General features: G+C 32.6%; 1 protein-coding gene and 1 long non-coding RNA gene across 2 annotated transcripts; both read right to left on the reverse strand.

Annotated features, from left to right (window-relative positions):
• Positions 1-819: 819 nt before the first annotated feature.
• LOC127149897 (uncharacterized) lies at positions 820-4,427 on the reverse strand. The gene is made up of 3 exons (XR_007821757.1): positions 4,013-4,427; positions 2,025-2,479; positions 820-1,313 (listed from the first exon to the last, which is right to left on the reverse strand). It is a non-coding gene; the product is annotated as an uncharacterized LOC127149897 (long non-coding RNA).
• A 4,869-nt stretch (positions 4,428-9,296) lies between these two features.
• Positions 9,297-10,798, reverse strand: LOC103496130 (basic blue protein-like). The gene is made up of 2 exons (XM_008457869.2): positions 10,565-10,798; positions 9,297-9,619 (listed from the first exon to the last, which is right to left on the reverse strand). The coding sequence occupies exons 1-2, from the start codon at positions 10,740-10,742 to the stop codon at positions 9,408-9,410; spliced, it is 390 nt and encodes a 129-aa protein (XP_008456091.1). The 5' UTR covers positions 10,743-10,798; the 3' UTR covers positions 9,297-9,407.
• Between the last annotated feature and the right edge of the window lie 2,508 nt (positions 10,799-13,306).

Here is a 13,306-nt window from a genome sequence, read left to right on the forward strand (position 1 = left end):
AAATATATTTTCTGCTTTTAGACAATTAGAAAAAAAAAAAAAGAAAGAAAAAACAAATGTACCAACAATTTCTAGAATAAAAAGAAAAAAAAAAGTCAAATAACTTTATTTATTTATTTAAGATTGGTCCATGAAGTAGTCTGTGATTTTCAAAATTAATTATGGATCTAAATTGTGATCGTACAATTTTTTAGTAAAAAAACTTCGTCAATTTATTAAATATAAAATTAAAAAATTGAATAAAATTTCGTTTAGACATAAAACCTTAAACTTTAGACCCACTAAACTTATCATTTAACCAATAATAAATAAAGTTGTTTCTCCCCCGACTATTAAAATTTGAGATTTTTTAATATATAATATTATTTGAATAAATAGCGACAAAAATAGGGTAGGGGTAAAAATAAATCTTTAAAAAAGGTTGAAAAATCTATCCGCAATTTCATAAATTAGCCCACGTTGGCCAAAAGTTGACCCACCTAAAAATCATGGACCTACCACGAGTTTTCATATAAAAAACACTATGATAATAATCAAAATTAACTACCATGTATGTTTGGATTAATTTAAGAATAAAATATTTTTTAAGAAATTTATTATAACGATCAAACTCTTTATACTAAACTGAAATCATTATTATCTAAAGGAAAAATTCAACTTTCTTAAAACAAAATGAAAAATAAAACAAATTTTCATAATCAAAACCTTAATGACTCATTAAAATCATAAATAAACTAATATATGTACAAATAAATCTAAAAAATAAAATCTTAGCTCGGGCCCTATCTAATTTAAAAGAGTAATAATGAAATGCACAAATACTGAAATCAAAACAAATAACATAACGACGGAAGCAAAATGTTTTCCTATGGCATGCTACAGTCACTTCTTGTCATTCAACAGTTTTCCTCTACCTTTGCCTGAAAATTAAACGTTTAAAGAATGAGTATAAAAATATACTCAGTTAGGGGCTTACTACCAGTCCCACCAAGTGTCTGTTAACTTCTTATTAGAGTTCTGTAAAGTGGTACCCCTAAACTGACACGTTCTCGAACACGCGCAATCTGGAATCCCATAAGAACATCTATGGTCTTCAGTGAACCCAAAGAAACACCTAGGACAAACTGGTCTTTAGTGAACTCGAAAGAAACACTAAGACAGTCAGGCTATGAATGACCCCGTCGAGTCACTCATATACATATCATCTCATACTGGACTGGTGATTCTGTCGGACGACACAGTCATGAAAAGGTGGTGATCCCGAGGAACACCCATGTGGGTACTACTTTAATAGATAAAGTTAACCGAACACCCTGTCGATAGCATGTAGCATAACATAACATCATAAGCATAACATGAATATTAATCATAACGTTCTAAATCATGAGATTAATATTTCATGCATTAACATCATCAGTAATCATCATCAACATAACTCAGTCATAACTATCAGTCATCATTATCAACATAAACTCAGTCATAACTATTAAACATCATCATCAACATAAACTCAGTCATAACTATCAATCATCATCATCATCAACATAAACTCACTCATAACTATTAGTCGTCGTCATCAACATCAATACATTATGCATTTTAGCTACGTCAATGCATAATAAGGAAATCACATGCGAACTCTTACTTCAATACGAGAGTTTAGTAGGAGAATTTCTTACTTGGAGATTAGCTTAACCAAAGAATATAATCCTGATAGCATAAGGTCAAGCTTCCCAAGAATAAATCCTAAACAGTAAGGGTTAAATAACTAAATTCAATAACTTAATTAACAGTTGCTTAAAGACCCAAGAATCCTATTAATTCAACTTATCCAAAGTTGAGGTTGAATTTCAATTTCAATTTAACCTTGACTTAGGAAAATTTCACAGCACAAACTCCCACTTGATCTAACCAGCCCTTTAAGAAAACGAATTCAATTTAAATAAAATTGAATTATTTGGGGTTCAAAACTAATATTTGTTAGACCTTAACCAAAACTCAAACAAATACTCACAAAAACTTACCAAAACAGATGGAAAAAGGCAAAAACTAGGCTTGGCTAGAAGAAGAGATCGGCTCAGTTGGGCTTGGACTTGTTGAAGGCGCGCGATTAGGAATGAAGAAGATGGCTCGAGCGCGGCTTAGGGCTATAGACGGGCTTAGCTGGGATTTGCTTGCGGCTGTGAAGCAAGGGAGACAACTCGAGTTGCTTGGCTGCTTTCAACGACGGTTGAGGAAGGGGATGCGGCGGCTGACGGGCGAACAAAGACCACACAGCAGTCAACAGACGAACTGAGTGATTGGCTTCGACGGACAGCTCGAACAGACGAAGATGGGCGAAGAACGACGTGTGACAAAGGGATCAACTTGCGCTTCACGACGACTTGACAGAGACGATGGTACCGACGACAAGTAGTGGCTGGTGCACGACGGTCGTCGATCGGAGATGGGTGGCGGAGAACTTGAGTGGTTAGGGTTTCTGAGGAAGAAGATGGTGAATTAATGGATAGTCACGTTTCTCGAGGCTTATTTAAAGGAAAAATATAATAATAATATTATTATTATTCTTTTCTTTCTTTTTTTTTCTCTTATTCTTTTTCAAAACAAATCTCGTAACTTCTCTCTCTTCATTAACTTTCTCCATCAAATCATCACTTTTATCTTCTTTTTTTCTTCTCCTCAAAACAAAACCAAATTTTCTTAATCAATTATATTATTTCCATAATATAATTATTCTTATCTTCACTAATCAAAATAATTATATACCCACATATATAATTATCTAAAATTCTCTAAACTTCAACGAAAAAAAAAATCAACTAATCACAATTCACTTAAAACAAATCTTCCATGACACTAAAATTCCAAAATTCTAACTACCTAAATATTCTCCCAAAATATTTAATTAGTCATACTTTCCACAAAATCAAACAATTTCAACAATTAATTTAATAACACCCAAAATAATTTCAACATGGTCAAAATTAAACTTAAGATAATTAAAATTAAAATTACCTTATTTTGGGGTGTTACATTCATTTTTGTTTAAACTCATTTTTGTAAAAATTGTTTAAAATATACTTAAAAAGATAGTTTTGTGTTAGACTTTAACTTTTTTTCGAAATAACATATTTTTAAAATTAGACTTAAAAATGTAATTCAAAGACACAGAAAATATAGACCAAAGTAAATTCCATGAATCAAGAATCAATCAACTAACCTTGTATCCCATCCGCTGAGGAAGATAATATCATTAAAAAATTGGTTACTTTTCATAGTTTTGAAGATATCAAAGTTTTTTAAAATTAAATCCTGATGAACCCCATTAGTAAAGGTGTATTCACGTAGGGGTAAAAGTGGGAAGAAGTAAGAATGACTGTGAATTAGTAATTTACACCGTGTAGGCCCTTAAAAGTATGACTATTAGACTGGGTCAAGTATTATGTTATTTTTATTAGTAATTGCCTATTTAAGTATCATGAATGATAGGGGTGGGTATCATGAATATTTGTTGTGGTATTCTCATTAGAGAAGTGTGGAGATATTAGAGAGCTCTTAAATTCTTCTCCAATAGTTGATAAATAAAATTGTGGCTAAGGCCTTAACAATTTTAGTATTAGAGTCATCGTTTCTAGAATGGTAGGTAAGATGAAAGCAAGGTTGATCGAACTGGAAGCTAATTTGGAAGGAGAAAGCACAAGGATGACTGAGATGGAAGGTAGAGTAGAAGCAAGCTAGTTCTTGCAAGCAAAAGAACGACAATTAGTATTCGAAAGGAAGACGGAAACACAGTTTGCAGAAGCAGAAATTTGAAGGACAATGGTCGAACAAAAGATTGACGATAATATGTCAAAATTGAGTGAGGATATGAAATTTTTTATACAAGGGATGAGTGTGATGGGAAGTGCTTCAAAGGGATCTACATTTAGTGAAAGAACAATAATAGACAAAGGGAAAGGAAATAATGAATGAGTAATGAATTCATGAAGAAAAAAGTGAAGAGAAAACTAACCCAGTTGTGAACGAAGGAATCAGAGTACCGTGCGCACCAAACCAGCGTGATATACCTCTCTTCGGCATGAGATTATGGAAATTAGAGGTACCAATATTTAAGGGAGAAGAAGAAGAAAATGTGGATGAATGGTTGCATCACGTGGAACGTTATTTTGTGGTGAATAGATTGACAGAGAGAGATAAGCTAGAAGCGGCAGTGCTTTGTTTGGAAGTAGAAGCGTTGGACTAGTATTAGTGGAAAGAGGATCGAATGAAGATTAGTAGTTGGATGGAATTTTGACAGCTTCTGTGGGCAAGATTCAAGCCAACTAATCAGGGGGATAAGCACGCGAGATTGATGAGATTGCAACAAGAAACCCCCGTGAGGGAATATCGACAGCGATTTGAGCAATTTTCGACTAGCCTTAAGGATATGAGTGTTGCAGCCCGAGAAAGTAAATTTATGTGTGGGATGAAGGAAGAAATCCAAAGTGATATCCATAAATTAAATCTAATGGTCCTAAAAGCTAAAATGTTAATGGTCCAAGTAATAGAAGATGACCAAGTAGTCCAACTTAAAAGGATTCATGGGGTGAGCGAAAACCATAATCTGTCAAATAAAACGCCGAGTAATGGGCCTAATGGGTCAGGCAATCAAACCGGGTTGAAAGGGATAGATCGGGTCACAACATTAAGGACCATTACGATTAACCCTAGCCACAACTCATCTTCATCATCAATGACAGTTACTTCCCCTCACAATTCTAATGTGAAAAATTCAATGGCTTAACCATACTATCGAATGACCGACAATGAGATCAAAATTAAGAAGGAAAAAGGACTATGTTTCTGGTGCGATGAGAAATTTAGCTTGGGGCACCGCTACAAAGACGAGAGCTAAACATTATTGCTATTCTAGAAGGAGAGAACTTAAGCAAGGAAATTGACAAGGTAACAGGGGAAAACTAAGGTAAGGAGGATAAGGAAATCAATACCGAGATTGCAAATTTGTCTCTGCATTCGTTGGTAGGTCTCAGTTCTCTTAAAACCATAAAAATAAAAGGGGAAATTAAGGGACGCGAGATTGTTGTTCTAATCGATAGGGGAGCTACACACAACTTTATTTTGGAGGAGGTGGTCAAGGAATTAAAAATTCCAGTGGAAACCTTAGATGCTTATGGCATTGTTTTGGGAACTGGAGGTGTAATTCGAGCAATAGGAATGTATAAGGATGTGAACTTGACAATTGCCAACTTATCGATCACTCACAATTTCCTTCCTCTACCATTTGGGAGTGTTGATGTCATATTGGGAATTACATGGCTGGAAATGTTGGAGAAAATAATGTTCGATTTCAGAGATGGAGTTTTCATTGAGAGATTTTTTTGGTGATTTTACAAGGGGATAGAAGCTTGGTAAAACCGTAGGTGTTACTAAAATCAATGATGAAGATCTTCGAGAAGGAGGATCAATGAGTTTTAATCGAGTTTAGTATAGTTGAACAATGAGGAGTGGAAGAGTCAACAAATATTTTAGCAAATGGTCTAAGTAATCTGAAACCCGAAATTCGAAGAGTTCTTTTGTATTTTAGCAGTGTGTTTGAACTCAGCAATCGATTTCCTCCATCTCACAATCTTGATCATGTTATTTAATTAAAACCAAGAGCACGAGCTGAGAATGTGCGCCCTCATCATCACTCCTAATTCCAGAAAGATGAGATTGAGAAATTAATGAAGGAAATGCTATTAGCCAGAATTATCCAACCAAGCAAAAATACCTTTTCAAGTTCGGTGTTCCTTGTTAAGAAGAAGGATGGTAGCTGGAAATTGTGTGTGGATTATCGAGCACTGAATCTTCCCACTATATCAGATAAGTATTCGATTCCCGTTGCTGATGAACTGCTAGATGAATTATTTGGAGCAACCATATTTCCAAAAATTGATGAGTCTGGTTATCATCATATTAGAGTGCGAACTACCGATGTTCATAAGACAGTGTTTTGCACCCATGAAGGGCACTACGAATTTCTCGTGATGCCATTCGAATTGAAGAATGCACTAGCCACATTTTAATCAGTAATGAATGATATTCTCTGCTCGTACTTATGCAAATTCGTTTTGGTTTTCTTCTACGACATCCTAGTTTACAACAAATCATTGGAGGAACATTTGCACCAATTGGCAATGGTTTTAGAAACTTTGGTAGCTCAACAACTGGTGGCAAATTAATTTTTAAAAATGCCAATTTGCGATAGATTAAATCAAATACTTGAGCCACATTATCTCGTTAGATGGGATGGTGATATATCCGACAAAAATAGAAGCTATGGTTAAATGGCCAGCACCCAAGAACGTGAAGGAACTGCGAGGTTTCTTGGGTCTTACAAGGTATTATCGGAAATTTATGGTGAACTACAGTTCTATTGCACTACCTTTAATTTGACACAATTGTTAAAAAAAAGTAATTTTCAGTGGAATGAGACAGAAAAACGCGTTTCAGCAGTTAAAGTCTGCTATGATGTCAGTGTCGGTGTTAGGTATTCCTAATTTTACGCAAAGTTTTGTGTTGGAAACTGATGCTTCAGGTTTGGGTATTGGGGCTGTTCTATTGCAGCATCAACGACCATTAGCTTTTTTCAGTTAAGCTTTACTTATTCCTAATAGGTTTAAAGTTGTTTATGAATGGGAGCTTATGGCGATCGTGCTGACTGTTAAAAATGGCAACCATATCTATTGGGTAAGCCTTTTGTGGTGCGTACGGATCAGAAAAGTTTGAAGTTTCTTCTTGAACAATGAGTTATCGGGGGGGAATATCAGAGATGGATCGCTAAACTATTGGGGTATAATTTTGTGATTGAATACAAGAAGGGATTAGAAAACAAAGCGACTGATGCCTTATCTAGATTACCACTGGCATTTGAATTGAGCCTCCTAAGTGTTATGGATGGGCTAAATTTTTCATTTTTCATTGATCAAGTGACTGAGAATGAATCTCTTAACATTATTCGGTTATCTTTGATAAATGGACAACCAGCTCTTGAGGGATATTCGCTACAAGGAGAGATTCTATGTTATCACGTTTGTTTGGTTCTTCCAAAGGATTCACCTACTATCCCTTTATTATTAGCGAAATTTCATAACAACCCGATAGGGGGACATCATGGGGCGTTGAAAACATATCAAAGGCTAGCAAGGGAGGTCTATTGGCGAGGTATGAAAGCACATATCTACACCTATGTTGTTGAATGCTCAGTGTGTCAACAAGTCAAATATTTGCTTTAACTCCGGTCGGTCTCCTTCAAGCATTACCCATTCCGGACTGTGTATGAAAGACATTAGTACGGATTTTATTGAGGCCCTCCCCAAATCCGAGGGTTATGATGTCATATTAGTGGTTGTGGATCGTCTTTCCAAGTATGTTGCATATTTCATTCCTTTGAAGCATGCATTTGGTGCAAAAGTTGTAGTTGTTATTTTTATAAGGAAAATTATTCGTTTGCACGGATGCTCTCAAAGCATTGTGTCAGATCGTGATCGTATTTTCACAAGTCTATTTTAGGAAGAGTTGTGGCATTTGTGGGAAACTCAATTGAGACGAAGCCCCACTTACCATCCCCAAATGAATGGTCAAATCAAAGTTGTCAATCGAGAGGAGACGTATCTGCAATGTTTTGCTATGAACACACCTAAGCAGTGGGTTAAATGGCTAGCTTTGGCTGAATTGAGCTATAATACAATTGTCCATACAACCACATTGATGACCCCCTTCGAGGCTTTATATGGTCGGCCACCCCCCTCTATATTACCGTATGTGAAGGACTCGAGTCCAGTAAATGAAGTAGACCATTTCATATTGAAAGAAAGATAAAATTATGGGCGTTTTGAAAGCCAATTTACTGAAGGCGCAACGCTAATGGTCCACTATAAAATAAAAGTGGGAAGAAGTAAGAATGATTGTGAGTTAGTTAGTAATTTTCACTGTGTGGGTCCTTAGGAGTATAAATATTAGAGTGGGGTCAAGTATTATGTTATTTTTCTTAGTAATTGGGTATTTAGGTATCATGAATGATGGGGGTGGGTATCTTTTAATTTCCTGAATATTTGCGTTGTGGTATTCTCATTAGAGAAGTGTGGAGAGATTAGGGAGCTCTCAAATCCTTCCCCAATAGTTGATAAATAAAATTGTGGTTAAGGCCTTAACAAAGCCACTTTAAACCGTAGGAATTTTACAATTGCAGTACATAGTTTTCTAAAAAGTACTTTTTTTCTATATTACGATGTAGCACTATGGATTTAATGTCGTTTTCCTTTTATGTAGATCATCTTCACTTAACTATAAACTTTGTCTCTTTACCCCTTTTCATTTTATAGTCATCGTCTTCCACCGTTTATCATTGTCCAACTACTTTTAGACGTTAGTGTTTTCATGTATGGAACACGTAAGGATGTATACAACATTTAAAGTAAGAAATTAAATTACATTAAAAAAAAAACCAATTTGTGTATCGCGTTGGCACTTGACGACATAAACTAGATGTGTGGATAAATTGAGAACCAGGTCCACGATATCAGAAAATTTACTACCTTCGTCTATATTTGAACCCAACTCTAATTCTTTTATTATTTATTTTAATAACATTATTTTTAGGTGAAATGCACAAAATATAATTCCATATTCTTGAGAAAGAATTAATATAAAGTATGTTTGTTAAATAATTAAATAGTCAAAATATATATGTAATTATATATTATTTTTTTCGGTTATTAGATCTCAAACGAATAATGTTTATAAAGGATTTAAGAATATTGGTGTTTGTTGTAAAAATCAAGTGTTTTGACCAACAAAAGTTAATAAGCTCAACAAACACCTCTATAAACTTGAGAACAAAAGGTCCGTTTCAAATTTTTCACTCCTAATTTATACTAAAAAACAAACAAACAAGTGTCTTGATCAACCTCATTGTGTCACTGTGCTCGATGTCCAGGCAGTATTAATTAAGGTGTCAAATTATATATAAATTTATTTGGCATATAGATGCTGAATAACGAAATACATTTGAAGGTTAAAATTAGATAAAAGGAACTAATGATGATGCCAATCATCATGATGTAAAAACCACGTATTTAATCAAATGGCAATCACAAGGGAGGAAAATAATAATCAAGAGAAAGAGATTATTATAGTAATAATTCAAGTCTAATTTATTACATAAGTATTTCTTGACGTAAAAATCACGTAAATATGAAAACAAATGCAACTCCCAAAGAAAAAGAAAGACATGCATGAATAATAATTAAGTTTATTGGCACATCAAACTCATAACTTAGATATAAAGTATAAGTTAAATATATGAAGTATCTTTGTTTATATATATATAGATATAACTCATTTGAAGATTATTAATATGATATATTTTATGATGAAGAAGTAGCATTAATAGCAAGTTTCATTCCCATTTGACAATGGCCAGGAAGGCTGCAGATATAATAATTCATGCCCTCAACAAGCTTCATTTGATCCTTTCCTGAATGATGAACAGTTGCTTCTATTGGATTAATCAAACACCAATTGTAACCCACTTTGTCAACTTCTACCACATTGTGTGTTGATGGGGTGTAGTTGAATGCTGCATTTTTTTAAACATACAAATTAATTATTGCTCTACCTAAATGTTAGGTATACTCAACACTTTGATCAATATTAAAAGCTTGTGATGACATGACACACAATGAGCAATTGATACAGTATTCTCGTATTATAGACTATTTTACTCATCTTTATATATTTTTGTTTAGGTTGGCTAATTTTTCTACAGCATCTATTCTTTCAACTTTTACTAGGAAGAAGCAATTTAACTCCGTTAATTAACGTCAACGCATGAAAGAGTTTTCTTATATTATTTAGTTTTAATTTCTTGCTATATTAAAAACAAAGCTACTAGCTCATTAATTAAATAGCACTTATATGTGTTTGTATACATACACGTATTAGATTTTCTTATATCATTTAGTTCTCTTGCTATATTAAAACCAAAGCTACTTGCTCATTAAATAGCAATTATATGTGTGTGTGTGTATATATATATATACACATGTATTAGATTTTTATTAATTAAATATTATTAAAACCGATTAATAATTTATTATTTTTTAAATGAAAGTTATTTTTAAATTTATTTTATGTTTTTATAATTTTATACCTGATAAAATTGTTAATTAATCAAGGCTTCAAAAATTATATGCTTATTTAACGCTCATTAAATAAATAATCTTTTTAATATATAAAGTTGAGTACTTTGGGTTAGGATTAGGTAGACTTTAGATTTTTGACCATCGATCTAATTGACATTAAAGGAACTTATAAAAATTAAACCATCGGTTTTTAAGACAATAAAAAAAAAAAAACTATAATTAAGAACTTATAAATAGGTAAAGTTTACAAACAGCAATGAAAATATTAAAGAATGTGTATATATGCAATACTTTAAAGGAATTAATATGAAAAACGTTAAACTCTCAACATTAATTTATAATCAAATGCCATGAAAATTGAGAAAAGAAAAGGAAAATACCAAGAATGTCTCCAGCATGAAAGTTCTTTCCAATAGGCCAAGAGGAGACATTAAAGGTCCAACCAAGCTCGTCTCCAACATTGTAAATGGTTGCATAACCCATCTTTAATTGTTGCACCAAAAACAAACAAAACACCACTTTCTCCACCATTGAACAACCTCTACTTCCCTCACCCATTTCTTATCTATCTATCTCTCCAATAGGTTGTTCAATTAATTGTTTGTTGTGGAAATAATTAAGATGATTATTATTGTCTTCTTTTATAGCTCTAACCCCCTTTGAAAATTCTGGCTCATATATGTATTAATTATGAATCAATACTTTTGAGAACAAATTGTTTCAAGTTTGGTAAATTTGCACTCATTCACTTCACATTCCATTCACATTCTGTTCTTTTCTTTCTTTATTTCTTTCTCTCTTTCTTTTTTTTTCTTTTCTTCTTCCTTTTCTAGGTTTTTGACTCTTTAAACAAATTATGAGTAGGTGATTTTGACAATAAGGATTCTTTTGATTGAGTTGAATTATCATAGAGGTTCTAAATGAAAATTGACTCAACAACCCACTTATGTGCCAAATATTTCAATAACTAACCTCTTAAAATTTTCCTACCATTTGCCAAACGCACAATCTCAATATATTTAATTAATTTTATTTGCATGTTTGAAGACATTAAAAGATAAAAATTATTTACTCTTTTTTATTTCAAGTAGGTTAGGTTAATGAAGAAATATTTCTTTTCTAGGCATAGATGTATTAAAGTGAAGTTTTATTTCAAAAAGTTGAATGGTAGAGTAATGTTATATGACTTATGTAATTGCTAGTCATGGTAAATATGTAATTGATGAAGTATTTATAGTGTCGTATGTACTCATGGATATTTTTCCTTTAACTTACTCTAAGTTAGCATTGAGCATAAATTGGTTTAAAAGTTGGAGGATTAATACTTAGGCTGGTTTTCAAGTGGGAGGATCAATACTTAGGTGTAGCCTACGCTAGGTTATATCTAAGTTCCATACTCTCGGCCCCTTTATATAGTGTATATATATATAATTATTTTGTATGGATTGTCTTTTATTTTATTCCCTTTATATCATTTATTCCTATATTAAGAAAACACTATTTGTCCTTTTATTTTTGCTTCAAGGGTTTCGTCGGTTGAGAACACTTATCCCTGTATTAAAAAGACACTTACTAGTAGAAAAAGGGCCTACGATGACAGTTAAATGTTGTCATTAAGAGCTTTCGTGACAGTTTTTTGCAGTCATTGATGCATCAGTCATGGAAAGTATTTTATGACAGTTCTCCAAAACTGTCACGAAATGTGGTTTTTCATGACATAGATTAAATGTCACGAATTCAATATTTTATGACAGATTATAGCTGTCATTATTTATTTTCGATGACAGTTAATAACTATTATTGTTTATATTTTATGACATCGGATAACTGTCATTGTTTACATTTTATAACAGCGAATAACTGTCACTGTTAATATTGTATGACAGATATTAAATGTCATTATTTATCTTTTATGACACTTATTAACTGTCATCATTTCAATTTCCATGACATGAATTAACTGTCAATAAAACTTTTTCGATGACAGCTTTTTTTTTACATTTAAATGTCATAATTTTGTTTTTAGTCACTGTTTTTCTTGCACTATTTTTTATTAGTTTGTTTTTCATGTTGCTCTGCCATTACACATACCATAACACAAACCAATACAATCACATATGGAAAGAAACGATGAACGCTTTAATATAAAGAAACATACACTTCATAATATCACTTAAAGTGTTGATACATATATAGTTTGTTACGAGCAAGCTATTTAAATAACTACATTGAAACCAGAAATTTTCCAACCAAACCTACAAAAATGCCTATACATCAATGAATTGTCGCAAATATGGCTTCGCTACTCCAATGGATTATGGCAAAACCTAGTAAGAAAATAAAAAGAAACAAAATTGATTCAACAATACAGCACATTCACTTCAACAACACAAGCACATACATTTCAACAATAGTAACATCAAATGGAAAGCCTTACATATACGGGTCACAAAATTATGCTATTGCTTAAGTACACAATGCACAATTTCATCACTAAAAATGAAATCTACAAATTCATCCATATGAAAAAGAAGAAAAACAGAATCGCAAATACCAAATTCAGCTACAAACTCAGCTAAATTAATTACAAAACTTCACTCAAAGTCCAAAACCAACAACAAATAACAAAACTCAAATAATTGGGCTTTGCATAATTATGAGCATGTATAGCCGGTAGAGATGAAAATTTGAGTGTCACACCATATTTTTCACAAAAGTATTATGCAACAGAGACTCGGATTTTCTAATCATCTAAAGTAAACTTTAAAATTAACTAAAAATAGCAATAAATTTAAAAAGTCAAAACAAAAGTGTCATTCATTCCTTGCTAGCCACTTAAAGTTGAAACTATAACACAAATAGTTTTAATTTATAACTTCTTCAAATTCTTCTTTCTCAACAACCTTTACATTATGACGCAATAAAACTAAACTACATTGTGAGGCAATAAAACTATAACATAACTACAAGAAATCTGGCCTTTAATGTCAGGTGGAAAAAATGAAAAATGGGCTTTAATGTCGGTTTTCAAAATGCGGACGTTTAATGTCGATTTAAAACCGACATTAAACGTCCGCCTTTTGAAAACTGACATTAAAGCCCTTTTGTAATTTTTTTTATTT

This window comes from Cucumis melo, chromosome 6, assembly GCF_025177605.1.
Source record: "Cucumis melo cultivar AY chromosome 6, USDA_Cmelo_AY_1.0, whole genome shotgun sequence".
Classification (NCBI taxonomy): Eukaryota; Viridiplantae; Streptophyta; class Magnoliopsida; order Cucurbitales; family Cucurbitaceae; genus Cucumis; species Cucumis melo.